Source organism: Eublepharis macularius, chromosome 10 (genome assembly GCF_028583425.1).
Source record: "Eublepharis macularius isolate TG4126 chromosome 10, MPM_Emac_v1.0, whole genome shotgun sequence".
Lineage (NCBI taxonomy): Eukaryota > Metazoa > Chordata > Lepidosauria > Squamata > Eublepharidae > Eublepharis > Eublepharis macularius.
In genome coordinates, this window is record NC_072799.1 from 22989909 (window position 1) to 23007818 (window position 17910).

General features: G+C 41.9%; 1 protein-coding gene across 2 annotated transcripts in view; it reads left to right on the forward strand.

Annotated features, from left to right (window-relative positions):
• The window catches only part of GRID2 (glutamate ionotropic receptor delta type subunit 2), a 1267968-nt gene that overhangs the window by 1082346 nt on the left and 167712 nt on the right, over positions 1-17910 (forward strand). For both annotated transcript variants that reach the window (XM_054990367.1, XM_054990368.1), the window contains one exon: positions 50-245. In XM_054990367.1, coding sequence (XP_054846342.1) covers positions 50-245 — 196 coding nt within the window. The remainder of the gene's footprint in view (positions 1-49; positions 246-17910) is intronic.

Here is a 17910-nt window from a genome sequence, read left to right on the forward strand (position 1 = left end):
AAATGTGGAATCATGTCTCATGTGTTTTTTATCTCCTCCAACATTTAAGGTCTCTCCAGGATCTCTCCAGGCAGACCGATATTCCTTATGGCACTGTTTTGGATTCTGCAGTCTATGAACATGTGCGGGTAAAAGGGATGAATCCTTTTGAAAAGAACAACATGTATTCCAAACTATGGCAGATGATTAACCGAAGTAATGGCTCAGAGAATAACGTGCAGGAATCCCAAGCAGGCATTCAAAAGGTAAGACTCCCAGCCTACATTTTGGTGCATGCACAATGAAGTAATATGAAACTGCTCTCCATTGTGTTAGATTTGTGAAGGTCTCAGATACACACAAAAGCAATCACTTGATTTGCTATCCTCAAGTAACAGCCACGTATAAGTGAACTCAGAGTTCTACTTTGCACATGTTTGTAACTGAACACTAATGTTCCTCTTCCTGCCTGTTACAGTACTTATGTCTGCAAAAATTTATTTTTCAGTTACAGGATATGACACAAATTCCTGTGTTCAAAAGTTACATATTTGGAGAAAATCTCAAAGGAAGCAAAAATATTTTAATGCTGTATACTACTTGCAAAAGAGTGTGTGTGTGTTAATGCTGAATAAGATCTTTCGAAGCACAGCTACGGTGGCAAATATGTCTAGTTTGTCAAATATGGCTACCACCCAGAGCTCATTGTGGCTTCGTGTGTTCCGGGTTCCCTGGGGTGTTCTTAGTTGGGATTCACTCTGAGGGCACAATGGGGAAGTATCATCATGCATATGTAGCATTCCCCACAGGAAAGGTGCTGGGGTTTTGTACAAGTCTTTTCACCTATGGTCTTTTTTAGGAAGAACTCTTAAGCCTTCTCAGAATAATGGTTGTTGTGGGTTTTCCAGGCTGTATTGCCGTGGTCTTGGCATTGTAGTTCCTGACGTTTCGCCAGCAGCTGTGGCTGGCATCTTCAGAGGTGTAGCACCAAAAGACAGAGATCTCTCAGTGTCACAGTGTGGAGAAGATGTAGGTCATTTGTATCTACTCAGGAGGGGTGGGGTTGAGCTGAGTCATCCTGTAAGAGTCAACCCCACCCCTCCTGAGTAGATATAAATGACCTGTCAACATCTTTTCCACACTGTGACACTGAGAGATCTCTGTCTTTTGGTGCTACACCTCTGAAGATGCCAGCCACAGCTGCTGGTGAAACGTCAGGAACTACAATGTCAAGACCATGGCAATACAGCCCGGAAAACCCACAACAACCATCGTTCTCCGGCCGTTAAAGCCTTCGAAAATACATCTTCTCAGAATAGGAGTGAAATGGCAAGTGCACCCCCCCCCCACACACACACCCTTGGGGTTATTTCTGGGGGCATATCAGGTATTCAGATAAATGTGGTATATCTAGTTTGTTTCTCCTTCGACCAACAATTCATACTATTTAAATACATTTCTTCCAAGAAATTATGGTGAACAAGTTCTGTGTGCAATGTCTACATGTACTCCAGAGCCTCAGAAGTATAAGGGTGCAATCTAGGCAGAGTTAGCCGTCTTTAAGTCCTATTGGAATTCGTAGAACATAAATGCTGATTGTGCTATATTTTCTCTTCAATGTTTCTGATCTCATTGCAAACTTTCATTCTCTTCTCTCATCTAGTTGAAATTTTTTGTTCACTCAAAGCCCAGAGATAATATTTTCTATGCTATTGACTTTTTCCTGTATTGAAATTCACTTGCTTGAATATTCAACACATCCTTGGTGCTGTGACATTTAATAGGAGCTTAGAAAGAAGGTTAAAATTGGGTGTGGGGGGGTACTATTATGAAGTCTAATTCTGTTGGGGATCTCTTGAGAACAAAAGGACAACACAAGGCAGGGGAGATGGCTTTAAAGAGCCACAGTTCTCTTCTCTATTAAATACTGTCCCATGTACCAAGAGTCAACAGAGGCATGATAGCATAAATGAAGAAGGTGAACAGATTACTAAAATGTACTCAAGATACACTGAGAAAAGACATCAAGAGAGCTATTCTATCTTCAATATGTATATTTCTAAAAGAATAGGAAAGAGCAAAATTGATTAACCCAGGAAAAAGGGGTGTTTAGAGAAATATTTCAGAGCTAGTTTGCAAGTCTTATAATGGAGGCGGAGAAGGGGCCGTCATTCCTTCCAGGAATTCATAGGAAGGTGAGGAGTTTGAAGAGAAATAGGAAGAACGTCAACCAAAGATGTGAGCTGGGTGATGCCCTTTAACTGAGGCAAGGAGCCAGCATAGCACAGTGGCATGTAATTCCACATTAAATTCCTGGAGACGTGGCATTTAGCTAGCTGCCTTTAAAATGACAGAAACAGAATTGCTCTGTTGTTGTTGTTGTTGTTGTTGTTGTTTTTAAATTTCCCTTTGCTTTGCTTTTCACAAATAAGCCATTGTAAGTTATCGTATCAAAGAACTGTGATCTAGCATAGCTAGATCTAGTATCCCACCCCCCACCTCCGCCACCAGTCCCATTCACTGTGTCCAAGAGGATTCTAGGGTAAATTCTAGGTTATTTGTTTAGCTAGATTTTAGTTTTCAGATTTTTCAGTTCTTATTTAAAATAAACACACATACTTTAATCTGTATAACCACATCAGTACCCAAACAGCTTCCATTAAAGTTCAAGTCTGTCCATACATTCACCAAAAAACCTTCAAGTCATCAAAGGGCTGGCGAATGCAAAGACCACATGCTTCTTCAATGAAGCTAGAGCAGGAGGTAGGAATATCCAAAACAGAGAATTCCACAGTGATGAGGCAGCCACTGAAAAGACCCTGTTCCAGATGGACCAGCTTTCTTTCTGCCTCCTGAGCAAGGACATACAAGCTCCACATGAGCAAGGAGGGTAGTGTACTGCAGTATCCTTCCTGCTACACAAATCCACACAAATTCAGGTAAGCACCCTATCGCAACCTCAACAGTAGTAAGCCAGCAGGACATCAGCGGTTATCCCCCACATTGGGTAGAAATTGTGGGTGTGTGCTCGATGCATGGAAATCTTAGCTATCAGGGAACAGATTCATTCCCTTGAGGTTAGGGTTGCTGACCTGGAAAAGTTGAGGAAGGCAGAGAGCTTTAATGGATGAGACCTTAAAGGACCTACTAGAATAGGCCCACTCCTGTATTGACAATTCTTGGAGATTGAGAGTCTCAAGGTTGGAGACAGCTTTAGGTAGCTAGCTATGTTGATCTGCAGGAGAACAGCAGAATTTGACTCCAGTGTCACCTCAGAGACCAACAAGGTTTTTCAGGTATAAGCTTTTGAGAGATAATTAAATTTATTTTATTTATTATATTTATATTCCGCCCTCCCCGCTTTCGCAGGCTCAGGGCAGATAACAAAATACAAACATCACCCACCATTAAATCATTTAAAAGCATTAAATGTTACAGTTCATACTGCACAGCGGTTCATACATGCATCTGTGTTCGCATAGGGGCGATGGTTTAACGCCCCTCTCCACAGGGGGTGGGGCACTGCCCAGCGTCAGCCATATGCCTGGCGGAATAACTCTGTCTTACAGGCCCGGTGAAATGCAAGCAAATCTTGCCGGGCCCTTGTCTTGCAAGACAGAGCATTCCACCAGGCCGGGGCCAGGACCGAAAAGGCCCTGGCCCTGGACGACGCCAGGCGGGCCTCCCTAGGGCCAGGGAAACTTAAAAGATGTTTTCCACCAGAGCAGAGAGTCCTCCGGGGCTCATATGGTGAGAGACGGTCCCTCAGATACGTCGGTCTCAGTCTGCATAGGGCTTTGTAGGTTAACACCAAAACCTTGAACCTGATTCGGTACTCCACTGGCAGCCAATGCAGCTGGTGTAGCACCGGTGTAATATGCTCCCACACCAGTGCTCCAGCAATGACCCGCTGCTGCATTCTGTACCAGCTGTAACCGCCGGATCAGGCCCATGGGAAGCCCAGCGTAGAGCGCGTTACAGTAATCCAACCTAGAGGTGACCATTGCTTGGACCACTGTAGTCAAGTCACGGGGAGACAAATAAGAGGCAAGCTGCCTGGCCTGCTGAAGATAATAAAAGGAAGACCTGGCAACTGCAGTGATCTGGTCGTCCATCTTCAGGGAGGAATCCAGAATCACCCCCAGGCTCCTAACTCTCGGGGCCAGTGTAAGTGCTGCCCCATCAAGTGTAGGAAGCCGGGGTCCCAAAGCCATCTCTCCACGACTCACATACAGGACCTCCGTCTTCGTGGGATTCAATTTCAGCCGACTTTGTCTCAACCAACCAGCCACAGCCTCAAAAGCACGCTCCAGGGCATCAGGGGCCGATCCAGGCCGCCCGTCCAACAACAGATAAAGCTGGGTGTCATCTGCGTATTGGTGACACTCTGCACCAGCCGGGTGAGGGGGCGCATATAGATATTAAATAATAATGGAGAGAGTATCGCTCCCTGTGGCACACCACATACCAGTGGCCTACAAGATGACACTCTGTCCCCAAGCTCCCACAAGAAGGGAGCTTTGACTCTTGAAAGCTTACACCATGAAAATCTTGGTCTATAAGGTACTATTGGACTCAAATCCTTTGTTCATGTTTGGAGGGCATCAGGCTGAGGGGCAGGGACATGATTCCTTAGAAGGGCCTGCTTCCTCAGATGATGGCCAATGTCCTCTCCTACCTAGGATACCCCTCTGGAGCTGGGGGGAGGTAGGCTATTGGATGTGATTAGGAATATAGAGAGCGAGGCCTGTGACAGGCAGTTTGATCACATGGTGACTTGCCTGCTTGGTGCAAAGGTGTGGAAATCACACACTGTCTAGATAGGTTGATGTAGTGCTAGGGATAAGAAATATCAGTGATCCACCCAGTAACAATCGAAGGCAAAACTCATCAGCATTGTAACTTCCTTTGAACAAACCATCACTTGAGATATTAGTTTACACCATCATTTGATTCTAGAATATTTTAGAATCCTTTGGTATGTTCAGCAGGATGATCCAGATTTCCAGCAAATCCTGGCTTTTCTTACAGTGACAGCAGTTCTAGCACTTCTGTATAATTCAGGACCCATCTAAAGCAACTTTGCTTGTGTTTCATTGTCTTTTGATCTCTTCCCATTGTCTGTGTCCCTAATCAATTCTGGAACTATCCTGCATTCCCCCTAAATGCTACTCTCTCAGCCTTAAACTGGTTCCTCTGCATCCTTTATTGGATGTTCCTCACATCTTTCTATTTCTGGAGAGAAATTTCGGACTTGTTTATTAAAACTTGTGTGCCTTCCTTTCCCTGTTGACTTGAAGTGGATTACAAAAGCAACACCAGGTTATAGTAAGCAAATAAAAACAACAGGCACCCACAGTACAAAAACACCTTAATATCCTGCAGCCTTCTCAAAGGTCACTGGCATACATTAGTCTCTCCCCAAAGGGCCCTTTGAAATCAAACACCTTTGCATTCCTTACAGAAGGCAGCGGGAGGTGGTGTCATTCATGCTTCCTCAGGCACTCCATTCCAAAGCAGTGGTCCTGTCACCTTGCTGATGTGTAGCACACCAAATTGAGAGAGGGCACCATAAGAAAAAGGGGACGTGAAGATATGGCCTGTTAGGCGTGAGGTTCCCAGGTGATATCTAGAACCTTGAATGGAGCCTAGAACCAATGCAGATGGTGCTATATGCTCAAAAGGAATAGACCTAGACAGAAACCTGAGTACCACATTTTGTACTGCTTGAAGCTTCTGGTGGTTTTCAGCCTCCCCCCTCCTCCCTTATAGTAATCTACTATAGATATTATAGTGGCACGAATTGGCATGTTTAGTTTGGCAAAGCTCAAATAAGAGACTTAGAGGGAACATGTAACTGAACAAAAACACATCTAGCAACCATGGCAACCTTGTTTCTCCATCAACAAGGTTGGGTCCAGGAGTACCCATAAACTCTTAGCTTAGCCTCTCCAAAGTTGGTAGATCAGTGCCTGCTAAAATTACTGCCTTCCCAACCTGCAGTACGTCCATCTTGACTCAGTTCAGTTTCAGCTGGTTCAGCAGATCCACAGCTTCAAAGCATTGGCCCTGAACAGTTACAGCAGCTTCCAGAGGCCTCGACAAAGAAATGTATAGTTGGATGTCATTAGCATTCTGGTGACAATCAGCTCCAAGCTTAAGGATGACTTCAGTCTGCAATCCATCTCTTCCATTCTCACAGCTTTCAATCTTACAAATGAACAGGCCAATCAAACCTTACTAACTAGCAGCTCATGCACGCCTGGATAGAGAATAAAGCCACTGATTCAGAGCTAAACTACACAAGATGCCCAAAACATGTCGGGTTTTCACAATTTTACCTGGGAAGTGTAGTAGGGCCCCGCCCCTGAGCTCCTGGAGGAAAACTTGAGCTGAGTGGATTTTTTCAAGATTGGAAAAGCATATACTTTGATGAATACATGTGTGCATTTGTATTTATGTGGTAATTAGATTGTATGTAGGGGTTATGGATGGGACAGCTGTTTAATGTATATGATCTATGATCTATTATTTACTGCACTAAGACATGTTAGAAATATACCTTATCTTTGGTATACTATAGTAACTAAGCACATTGGTTTTTACGTGTTGGTGTATTGTCTTGTCATGGAGGGCTGCCTGTCAGCTTTGGGTTTGGCTCTCTTCAGGCTCCCCTCACTGACTCTTTCCTTCCCATCCTTCTGCTGTTGCTGCTGTTCTGATATGCCATCCCCTCCCCCTGCGGTCCCAGAGGAAAATCTGAGTGGAGCAGATTTTTGCAAGATACACTCTTGCAAAAGATACTCAGAACCCAACTACACTTCCCAGGTAAACTTGCGAGAACCCCACACGTGTCGGGTGTCTCATGTAGTTTAGCTCACAAACTGTTTGTCCAACTCTAGCTTTCTGTATTCTGCAGTGAGCTTTTTTTTTGTTTAAAACTGATTTATTGATATTCTGAGCATACTTGCTAAGACCAAAGGCATGTTTGCTTAAACACTTCAAGAAAAAACAAATCACTCAGAGGGCACAAACAGATGTGACAAGGAACATAGATCTTCATCTGTATGTAAAAGGCAAATTGTTCTCATAGCCCAGATTCAAACTGGGAACACAGTGAGGAAGGGAGAGAGGATTTAACATTTCACACAATTTTCATTTTTCTAACCAAATTCAAGATCCCGGGCTCGACTTTGTCTCTTTTAAATGCTAATAGCACAGGTTTTGATTTGCAAAACCAAGTGGCAATTGAAGGGCTAAATCCCTGTCCTTTCCATGCAAATGTACTCTAAAGATAGGCTATGCACACAATTTATCTTTTGCAGATGGACAGAGATCCTTTAACTGTTCTGGAACAGCATGGTAGCCTACTGAATCCTTGGTGTATGTTATGTTCTGTCAAGTCTCTTCTGACTTATGGCAACCCTATGAATTAACAACCTCCAAAACATTCTATCATTAAGACCCTTGCTCAGATCTTTCAAACTGGAGGATGTGGTTTCCTTTATTGAGTCAAGCCACCTCATTTTGGGACTTCCTCTTTTCCTACTGCCTTCCACTTCTCCTAGAATTTTTGTCTTTTCCAGAGAGTTTTGTCTTCTCATGATGTGACCAAATTAAGATAGCCTCAGTGTTATCATTTTAGCTTCTAGGGAGAACTCAGGCTTGATTTGACCTAGAACCCAATTATTGGTCTTTTAGCTATCCATGGTATCTGTAAAACTCCTCTTCAGCACCACATTTCAAATGAATCAATTTTCTTCCCATCAGTTTCTTCAATGTCCAACTTTCACATTCATTACTTTTGTCATCTTGTTGTTCAGCTGTAATCCTGCTTTGGCTCTTTTTCCTTTAACCTTCCTGAATAGTCATTTCAGATCTTCACTGTTTTCTGCCACTAATGTGGTATCATTTCCGTATCTCAAATGGTTAATGTTCCTTCCACCAGGTTTCATGCCACGTGCATCAAAAGTCATTTACTTCTTCTGGAACTACTTCCCACCAACAGTGTTTGCTATTTCCATATTGATATTTCTTGATCTATGAGCTGGCTAAAAGAGATGGAGGAGATCCATGATCACTATCTCCCATTTGTTTTCCTCCCTGACTGCTGGGGGAGTGGTCATTTGCCATTTTCCTCCCATGCCAGTTCCCCATCTAAATGATCTTCTGGATCTGCTATTAGTCCAGCAAAGGGGAAAATACAAGTCCCAGCATAAATTTGAACTCTCCCCCTGCTCCCTGCATCTGCAGCATAGGATAACACTTTCCTACTATACAGGGTAGTTGTGAGGATTACAAGAAGATTATATATGTACTTACTATTATTAACAATAATATCTATTCCTCTTTGACATACAATATTCCCAAATACCATTGACAATACTCCAGTTGCTTTTTCTTGGTACCTTAGCCTAGTCTTTTCATTTTTAAACACATTTTTACCATAAAGTTCTGGCATAAATGAATGAATGAATGAATGAATGAATGAATGAATGAATGAATGAATGAATGAAGCCAAAGATCATCACAATTAAGCAAATAAAACACATAAGTGAAACATGAACAACAAACAACAAAACTATAATGTTAAAAACACATAAAAGTATATTAAACTACATTAGTACCTTGATGCCACTCTCCTCCATCACCCCCCAGCTCCCACCAGTTGCCCACTGGCAACCCTATGTAACTCCTTTTTTAATAATTGCACTGTTCAGTACAGATTCATTGCCATCTGCCCCACTCCTCAGCTTTCCCAACATAGTTAGTTACCTCCCAGCTTTCTGCCTACAACAATTTTTTTTAAAAAGAATGTTGGTACCTTAATGAAATAAAGAAACAGACTCACAATATACTCATAAGCAAATAGTTTTTTCCCCTTGGATAGCTAATGGTATGCCATATTATAGAGATACGGCTTCTTCGAAGATTTCTGTGCATGCTTGCTTATGGTAACAATGGCATTTGTAAATAGGAGATTGAAGACAATAATCTGGCACTAACACTTAATTACATTTAACATTTACTACCTAGTTAATTTACTTTTTATTTTTTAGTCTGCTAAATGGCACATCACTTCAAAGTTACATGGCTGTAACTATACACAGATGCCATATGGTACCCCCCACAGTAGTGCATAGAAGTACTGCTAATAATTCTAATCAGTAGTGTTGCATCACCGGCTTCCACCCCATGACATCATGGACGTAACGTATGATGTTATCAAGCCCCACCTGAATAGGATGAAAGGGACCTATGAGCTTTAACCTCCCCCCAACCCCAGTGGACTTATGTCCCTTAACCATAAAGTTTCTGACTACAGGCCTGCATCTGCACTACTAAATTGTTTTCCTCGACTGAATAAAGCTGAATCATAATATCCTTAAATAATACCTTTTAACTGCATATTAAAAATATTTAGCCAGTAGGAAAAATGAATTACTGTGTGAAGTGAAATAAATCTCCTGAATTGCACAATAAAAAGAAGCTTGTCTGAACCTCTCAAGCTTAGAACATGAATATTCTGCCTTCAGGTATACAAACAATAGGAGATACGTTTGATCCAGAGCTTTCTTTTCCCCCTTTTCTCCCTTTTTGTGCTAAAGAAGCTTTCCCTTCCAATTACTCTGCTGCTGCTTTCATTGACTGGAGTGGGCATTTCTTTTTTACATTGCTGATTCTGTCCTGTAAAGTTTTAATTGGACTGATCAGCTAAAACAATGCTGTGGAGAAAAAGGTTGACAGTATTGACTCTAGAAGTGGGGCAGATGGAAATCTGTAAGAGGCCTGAGGGGTCAGGTTTAAAGATTCGCAATGCTGAGGAGAACAACAACTTGGGTTAGCCATAAAGACAGCTATAGATGTGGGATTAGGCCAATTCTGAAAAGCCCTGGGGGTTGAGGTAGAGGGCTCCATTACAGAAAAACAAATGTACAGTCCTTAAGTCCTCCATGTTTTGTCCTATCCTCAAGCTAAAATCAAAATGTAGATGTCATTGAGATTATCTAGAAGATTTCCAAGGTGCGCTTATGGCCATGATCTTTGTGTTCAGCTCCTTTACAAATTCCCTGCAGGACTCGGAATAGTAAATAGGGGAGTGTAACTGTCAGGCAACACAACTCTCAAACCCAAGAGGCCTAGCTTCCGGCTGCCTGTGTTGTCCACCCTATTTAAATAATGTACTGTAAAGATCCTTGAATCAGGCTGATATTCGGCAATGATTTATTCCTGCCCACACTGGAATTTTGCATTACAGTGACTATTGTGCTTCTTTTCTTTGGCTGGTGTGGATCAAATAGTTCACTTTTTTTTCAAAATAAAAGGAAATCATACCCGAGACAGTCTCACTTATGAAAGGCTGGCAATGATGGCAGGATTGACGCCTCATCCACTGACAGCTTTCCCAGTAGCCACATTTAGAATCTTAAAAGCTGTCAACACATCAGGGGTGCCTTGGAAAAACAGACACCTAATAGCCCCATGGCAAAATGTGTTCCATTTGTATCAGCTGGTTGGGGGGAGGATAGTTTTAAGTCTTTTTAAAAAAAACTTCAGAGCCCCAGAATATTAAGATATTTTCCTGAAATCACTAAAATGAATCTTGTTAACAGATACTGCAAAGTAACCTGGCTAAAAACTAATTTTCTGTCCCAAGTTTAATCCAGTATAAATATCAGGACCAAGCTACTTAAAAAAAAAAATTCTGTCTTCAATGAGAAAAGTTAAATAAGTGCAGGGCACCTCTTGAAAATGGTCACATGGCTGGTGGTCCCGCCCCCTGATCCCCAGACAGAGGGGAGTTTAGATTGCCCTCCACACAGCACCACACTATTAGTATCCTCTTCAAGATTTACGAGAGAAGTGAAGCGGTTAGAGGTTGGGAAAACAGAGGTCAGTGGGGCTGAACTCGGCATGAAAAAATCATCCATTTTAGTCTGTTATCCGCCCTGAGCCTGCTTGCAAGGAGGGCGTAATATAAATATGATAAAAAAATAAAAAAATAAATAAAATACATGCCAGCGAGGAGGGCTGCCCAGAAACACTCTTTCCTTGAGAATAGCAGAGTCCCTAGACAGGAGTTCTTATACTGCCTCAGGCAGAGTGGAAGGTGGGCCTCATCAGCCCCAGGTTTCCCTTGCAAACAGCAGCAGCAAATGCAAGCATGTGATACAATTCTACTCACCAGTTCACAGGATGATACAGATGAAGAAAGGAGGTAGGAGGTGCTACTTAACACAAAAAATGAAATGAGACTCATTCTCGCTCAAGCTTAGGAACAATGTTTTGCATTCTTAATTCACAGGTCAAGGAGTGCTGAACCTCATTTCCCCTACCCCATAGGAATGTAATTAGCGATCAGTTGGCTGTGATAACCTGCGTTTTTATTATATGCAGGGATTATCACCCAAACATGTTACGCAAAAACAATGAGTGAAAAGTCCTCTTTTTGACAACTTTCCAAATGATCACAAAACATGAGCCTAGCTTGTATGGAATGTTGGTGTTCTTAGAGCTATTGTCATAAGAGGAAGTTTTAAAGTGTTTTTAACGAATGTGAAGTATTTGCTCATTGGAGATTCAGCCCAGTAATACAAAGAGTTCTCAGGAGCATCTTACAAAAGCACCCTGTCAGTAAAATATATATGGGGCTCAAAAACAAAGTATGCAGGAGGTTAAAAAGCACACACAAAAGGTAGATGCAGAAAGAGAAAAGAAGTGTCAATGTTACCTGCATAATAAGAGATGTGATACCTAAAGGTCGGAAGGACCAGTTCTGGCCCTTGCATTTCTGATGGTGCCTGTTGTCAAGAGAGAGGTGAAGGGAAAGATGTTCCAAGAGCTGCATTGTGTGCAGTCATTTTGCAATGAGCCTGTAGCTTCACATGATGATGTCAGAAATTGTGCTGACTTCCTTGTTCAGATGACCTTGATGATAAAGAAGCATGATTTTGTAAAAGCCTTTTAAATGAATGGCAATAACTGTTTACATTCCAGGAATGCTGCCAACATCGCAAGGGTTCTTTTTTTTCACCCTAGAAATTCATGAACTGCTGTATCCACACACCCCACAATACTCCATGGACTACAGAGAGTTGCCAGTGACATTTTAAAAAGTCAATCCTAAAATGCATCTTGATTCTAAAAGTCTCTGTGCTAGCAAGTCAGTGTTTTGGAGTAGACCAGCCAATAACTATGGCACTACACTATGACAAAACAGGATGTTTCTTCAGCATTGTTTTGATGTTGAAAGTATTCGGGATCAAAATCCAGTCTTGTTCATTATTATTTATTATTATTACTTATTAATTTTATTGCATTTAAGGGTACTTGTTCTGCATTAGATTGTTGCCAAGATGAAAAACAGTAAAACAGTAAAATCAATAAATCACACACACACACACACACACAAATGGTGGCATAAGCTGTAATTGCAGTGTGTAAGTAAATTTTACAAAGAGGTTATGAATCACCTCAGTGCGTCTGCATTATAATAGCTGTTCTACCCTTTATATGCTGAAGTGTGTTTAAATTTTAGAAGTCACTCTTTGATAGGATTGTTCATGAGTTGGCTTCACAAAAACTAGCTTTTATGCTTTGGGAAAAATCATTTGGGATTACAAAATAAAATTGACTTATCAGCTGAGAAAATCCACCCAATAATTGTACTTGCTGAAATGGTATGCTGTGCACAGAAAAGGTTTAAATGCTCTATGTTTGGAGGATGTATCGGACTTTCAGATTTTATTTTGTTTGTGCAGCTGTATCTATGTATGGTTATATGTTGCCACGGTCGATGACCATAGTGACCGTATTAACCTGCTTACTTGCTGGAGGTATATTGTACTTTCCAACTTATACATACGTGTTTTTGTTTGGCTTCCTTTACTTCTATGAAAAGTATTAATCAGTGCTGGTAGACATTCGAAGGATACATTTATTTTAAAATTCTGCCCCACCTCAAAGTGGGTATCAAAACAGCATTTCTATAAAACTGAAGTAACAGGTAGAAATAATCAATTTAACATTTGAAGTAATTAAACAGTATATTTAACTTGCCCATAGAGCAGTTTAAAAACCTAATATGTAGACCTGCTGCTGATTCTATTCAGGCCTAGTGTTTTTTAGTTGCCAAGATGTAAGACTTACTGAGGTCCATTTAGAAGTAGGTCTGAGTTCCACACACTTGAGAATTACTCATGAATAACATAACACTTCCATGGGTGATGGCATGCATGTACTGGAGACTCAATATAGCACCATCAGGGCCAGGTTTGGGGCAATATTCCAGGGTCCTGTCCACCTTAGCCCAGGAAGGTGCCTTCCAAATGCAGGTTGATGCTGAGCTACATCACTTCTCCATCCTTCTTTAATCCTCCATTTCTGTTCCTAGAACTATCATATATTCTGAGAACTAGGGTTCTCAATATCCTACTGGGGGTGGGTGATTTCCAACCTCCAGCTCCCATTGCTGCTTAGCTGGGCAGCAGAAGAAATGTCTGGGTGAAATGGGGAGGAGGGATTGGTGTTAAACCATAGAATTTGGGAGGAATGCTAGAGTGATACACAAGTGTGATGATGTCACTTCTGGATCACACTGGAAGCAACATCATCATGTTGGGGGTGCCAATTGCTTCTCCCTCCCCACCACAAACTGGATGTCCCTCCCTCCCACATCATCCAATGGTTGTGAGGCCAAATGCACTCAAGGGTAATGGAGTGACTAGCATAGTCTGGGTATTCACAGAATGCTTAATAGTTAATATCAGGTATTCTGGGAGCTACAGTTCCAGAATGCACTGGGTGTGAGAATCTATAGAAATAAATAAGGATGGGGTGTATGACCCTGCTACAATTTTCTCTACTCTTGGCTGCCTCCTGCTGTTTATTTATTTATTTGATTTTTTAAAAATACCACTTCTGTTCAATTGTTACTGCATTGTTCCCCATAAACAGGGCAGATAAGTTGAGGTGGAGTAAAAGAGGCTAGAGGAGGGGAGAATTCTTCTCTGTCTCATGTTTATCATCTTTGGTACCTGGGAAGCTTATTTTATATCTCAAGCCAAAAAACAAAGTTTGTCAACTGCTCTCATATTAGTCGGATCTTGTGGTGGTAAGGAAAGTCCATAAGGCAATTAAATTCAGAGTCTAAAATTACTTAACTGCACTACTGTAGAAGCTGCATGTGGATACCAGCGACATTATTTGACTTTTTTGCTTGCTTCTCTGCTGTTGCTTCCAGGCAGGGCATGCAGACTTTCTTGATGGCAGTACTATGCCCTTCTTGATGCATCTGGTTTTCTTTCCCTGCACACTTGGCTCCTAATGCTTGAGCCCTAATGCCAAATGTATTCTTTCCTCTGAAACTAAAGAGCAGTGATAATGCTTTCTTTATTTGCCATTTTTGTATGTGTCGACATGTGCAAAAGGCATTATGTTGCCAAATCCAGTAAGAAGTCCTTGTATCTTAAAGCAGATGCAGGCCTGTAGGCAGAAACTTTGTAGTGTTCAGCCCTAGAGTAGAGGGAGGCCATGCCCTGTAAATAAACATGAACTAATAGTTTAATATTGCTTGATTTATTAAACTACATTAAGGACCATTATGTAGGACATGTTCCACAAAACATACCCAGCGCTCTGCTCACAGTGGCTGGTGTGATTATGGACGGAAATACCCATCATAGTCAATAGACTCTTTTTCTTCCTCTTCAGCCCTGTGGAGATTGGAGAAGGAATAACTTGCAAGGCAGGATTTGGGGGAATGAGGGAAGGATAGCTAGATTACTAAACAGAAAATGTGCAATAGCCTTGTGTCATAATAATGGCTGGCATGTTATACCATGGAAGGGCAGAGGGGACAGAATGCCCATGAAGTCCAATAGCAGCTCCTACTGTGCTCCCAGTTCATTAAGTTGGTTTACTAAAACGGAATTACTCTTTGACAGTTGGCAAACTGTTTTGTTTCAAAAATACAGCTTCAGAAATCAATTTCCTTTTAACAGTTGATGTACAATGATAAAGTGCTTGGGAAAGTGTGCCTTACGCTATCTGATCTGGGCTGCTGTTGCACTTTTATTTCCTTCTGCATAAGAAGGGGGTCAGAATTAACACCGGGCCTTCTGTGTTTGATGCCAAAGCAATAGTGGTAGGACGTTTTTTATTGCTGCTTCACCTCATATTTTCCTACTCCTGAATGGTTGATTTGGTGTATGTAGGTTTCTTCCTTATCCCCCCCAGGAGTGTTTTTTAATAAAATAAAACATACTGTGTAGTCTATGGAGGATAGCACGATGTGGCTCATAAATAACCTGCACCCTATCAAAAAGAGAGCAAAACGCAGTGCATCCATAATAAAAGCAATAGATAAGCAACTGTATAATACAAGCCTGAATGACTACCAAGAGGCTTTGGCCCAGACATAAATTAGAAGGCGTGAGTTGTTCACCATGCCGTCCACAAGATGGAATATCTTTGCAGTACATTTGTATTTTGTACACATGGACAAAAGGAATGTGAGGTGCTGCTTTTTCATCTTACACGCAGTAGAAAGTACTTATGCAGTGCCTGAAGCCAGGCAAAGAAAGAAACTGGAATCCGGCAAAGATCTGAAACCACTGGCTGCCTGGGCTCAGTGTAACCACTTCTTCCATTGAGCTCTGCTGGCAGGGAAGGAACTGTTGTTTGCCATTTCTTGTACTAATCTGAAGAACTACCAGTGGTCCTAACAAGCTACTTGACATAATTGGGTGTGGTTCCCTTAGGAGCAGATCTGCTGAGAAAATCTCAGTTTTGGGGCGTGGAAGAAGGCAAACTACAGTCCTCCTTTGAGGCCAAATCTGTGACTAAGAGCCAAGCTACAAGTGACGCCTGACACAGGTTGGACACTTGTCAGCTTCCCTCAAGTTTTGATGGAAAATGTAGGCATCCTGGTCTTGCAGCTGTAATGGAGAGCCAAGCTGTAAAACCAGGATGCCTACATTTCCCATCAAAACTTGAGGTAAGATGACAAGTGTCCATCCTGTGTAAGGCGTCACTTGTAGCTTGGCTCTAAGAACAGCTGCAGTTTGCCATTTCACAGCGAGTTCTCAGTCATGTACATAGTGTTCTTCACAATGTCTTTCTGCTGCCAGACACAGAAGGATCAATGTGGATAGCTACCCATTCACTCTTTATGAGTGGAGAGTTGTATTAGCTGTCCCAGGAACCATAACCGATTTGGAGACATTATAGCCCCAAGCCTGTTGAATAGCCTGCTGACTTCCTGCTCCAGCTAGAGTATCTGAAATCCACTGCAGACATGACACGATGCCTTGGCTTTAAAAGGGAGTGAGAAATTCATGGAGGACAGGTCCATCAATGCCTGCTAGCCATGCTAAGTAAAGGGGCCTTCCGTATTCAGGCACCTCTGAAACCCAGTGCTAGGAGGCAATATCAGGGAAGGAATTTGGCCTCTGTACCCCATTTGTTGGTCCTCCTGAGGAACTCTGTGGCCACTGGATGAAACAGAATACTGGATTAGATGGATTATTGGTCTGATCCAACAAAACTCTTCTGATGTTCTTATGCCTGTTGACGTTTTCTCCCGCTGATTGTTTTATGATCGACAGTTTTGTATAGTTGGCTGCCATTGTGCTATCTGTGTGGTTATTAGAGTTTTAAGTGTCTGATTATTTTATCAGACTATTTACTTGCAAATTTTCTGTTGTTTTTAGTAGAAGGATCTGGTATAAATCTTCAGAATGTATTAGACCCTCACCATCCTCAGTTTCATTATTCCCTTTTTTATTTATGAATGGTCTGCAACCCAACCTGCCATGTGGTTCAGCTAGTCCTGAGCACATGCATGAAGAGAGAATGAGTGGGCACAAGTGTGCTGGCCTCTGCAGAATTGCTGGCTTGTCCGAACTGGGTCTGTACACAGAGTGTGTGCTGTGGATAATTTGCACTGTTCCCATCTCACCAGCCCAGCCAGGCGACTTGCACAGCAGTGCCCAGCTGTAGCATTGCCATGTGACTTGCCCATACCAAGTAGGTGAGTTGGCCACTGCTGCAGCCAGGCCAGGCCTCCCTTAGGTTTGGCCTCCCAGTCCACTCCTAGAGGCAGCTGATGCCCTGCTTCCTAGTATTCATGGATTTTGCCATTCATGGAGATTCCAGGAACAGATGGCGCGGGTCTCCTGTAAATAAAAGTAAGCATTTGCAGCAATTGCTTCATGTGGAAACAGAGCGCAGAAGCTGAACCTGACTAAAGCTTGGATGATGATTGGTTATGTCCCTTCAGTATAAAGCAAGTCATGGACTACAAGTTAGAGGAATTTGATGAAAAAGTATTTCAAGCCACAGCTGCCACTTAAGCTTCTAGGAGCATAGCTGGCCCCAGTACCTACTTCAAAAGGAGCACAGCAACATCCCAGGCGGGCAACACTGAAACAACCAGTTCCAGATGTGCTCTTGCTACCATATATTCTCATTTCCGTTCCCAATTTCAACACAATTCATCAGAATTGAGGGTACAGGGTTTTACACAACGTCAAGTATTCTTCCATATTAAATCGAAATCACATGCCAACATTTTACTTTCCTGTGTACCCAAAAGAAAGAAAGAATTGGACCTTAAGAATTTTTATGCATAGTCTTTCATCTTGACTGAGCTGTAAGGCAAAATCCGAGACCTACTGGGACATAAAATATGGCAAAACATATATAAGAACAAATAAAAGCACTTATAGAAAAGATATATTACACAATCTGCCAAAATGAAGACCATAGATCACATAATGGATATAAAATGTGTCACATGGTGTAATAAACATCTGCTTGGCTATAAATTTTGCCAGGTTTGATAGATAAAGCACAATGAAATTGGTATAGTGCTGGCATCATGTAACTGATGGCATAATACAATGTGTTTCGATCCAGCATCTATCATGA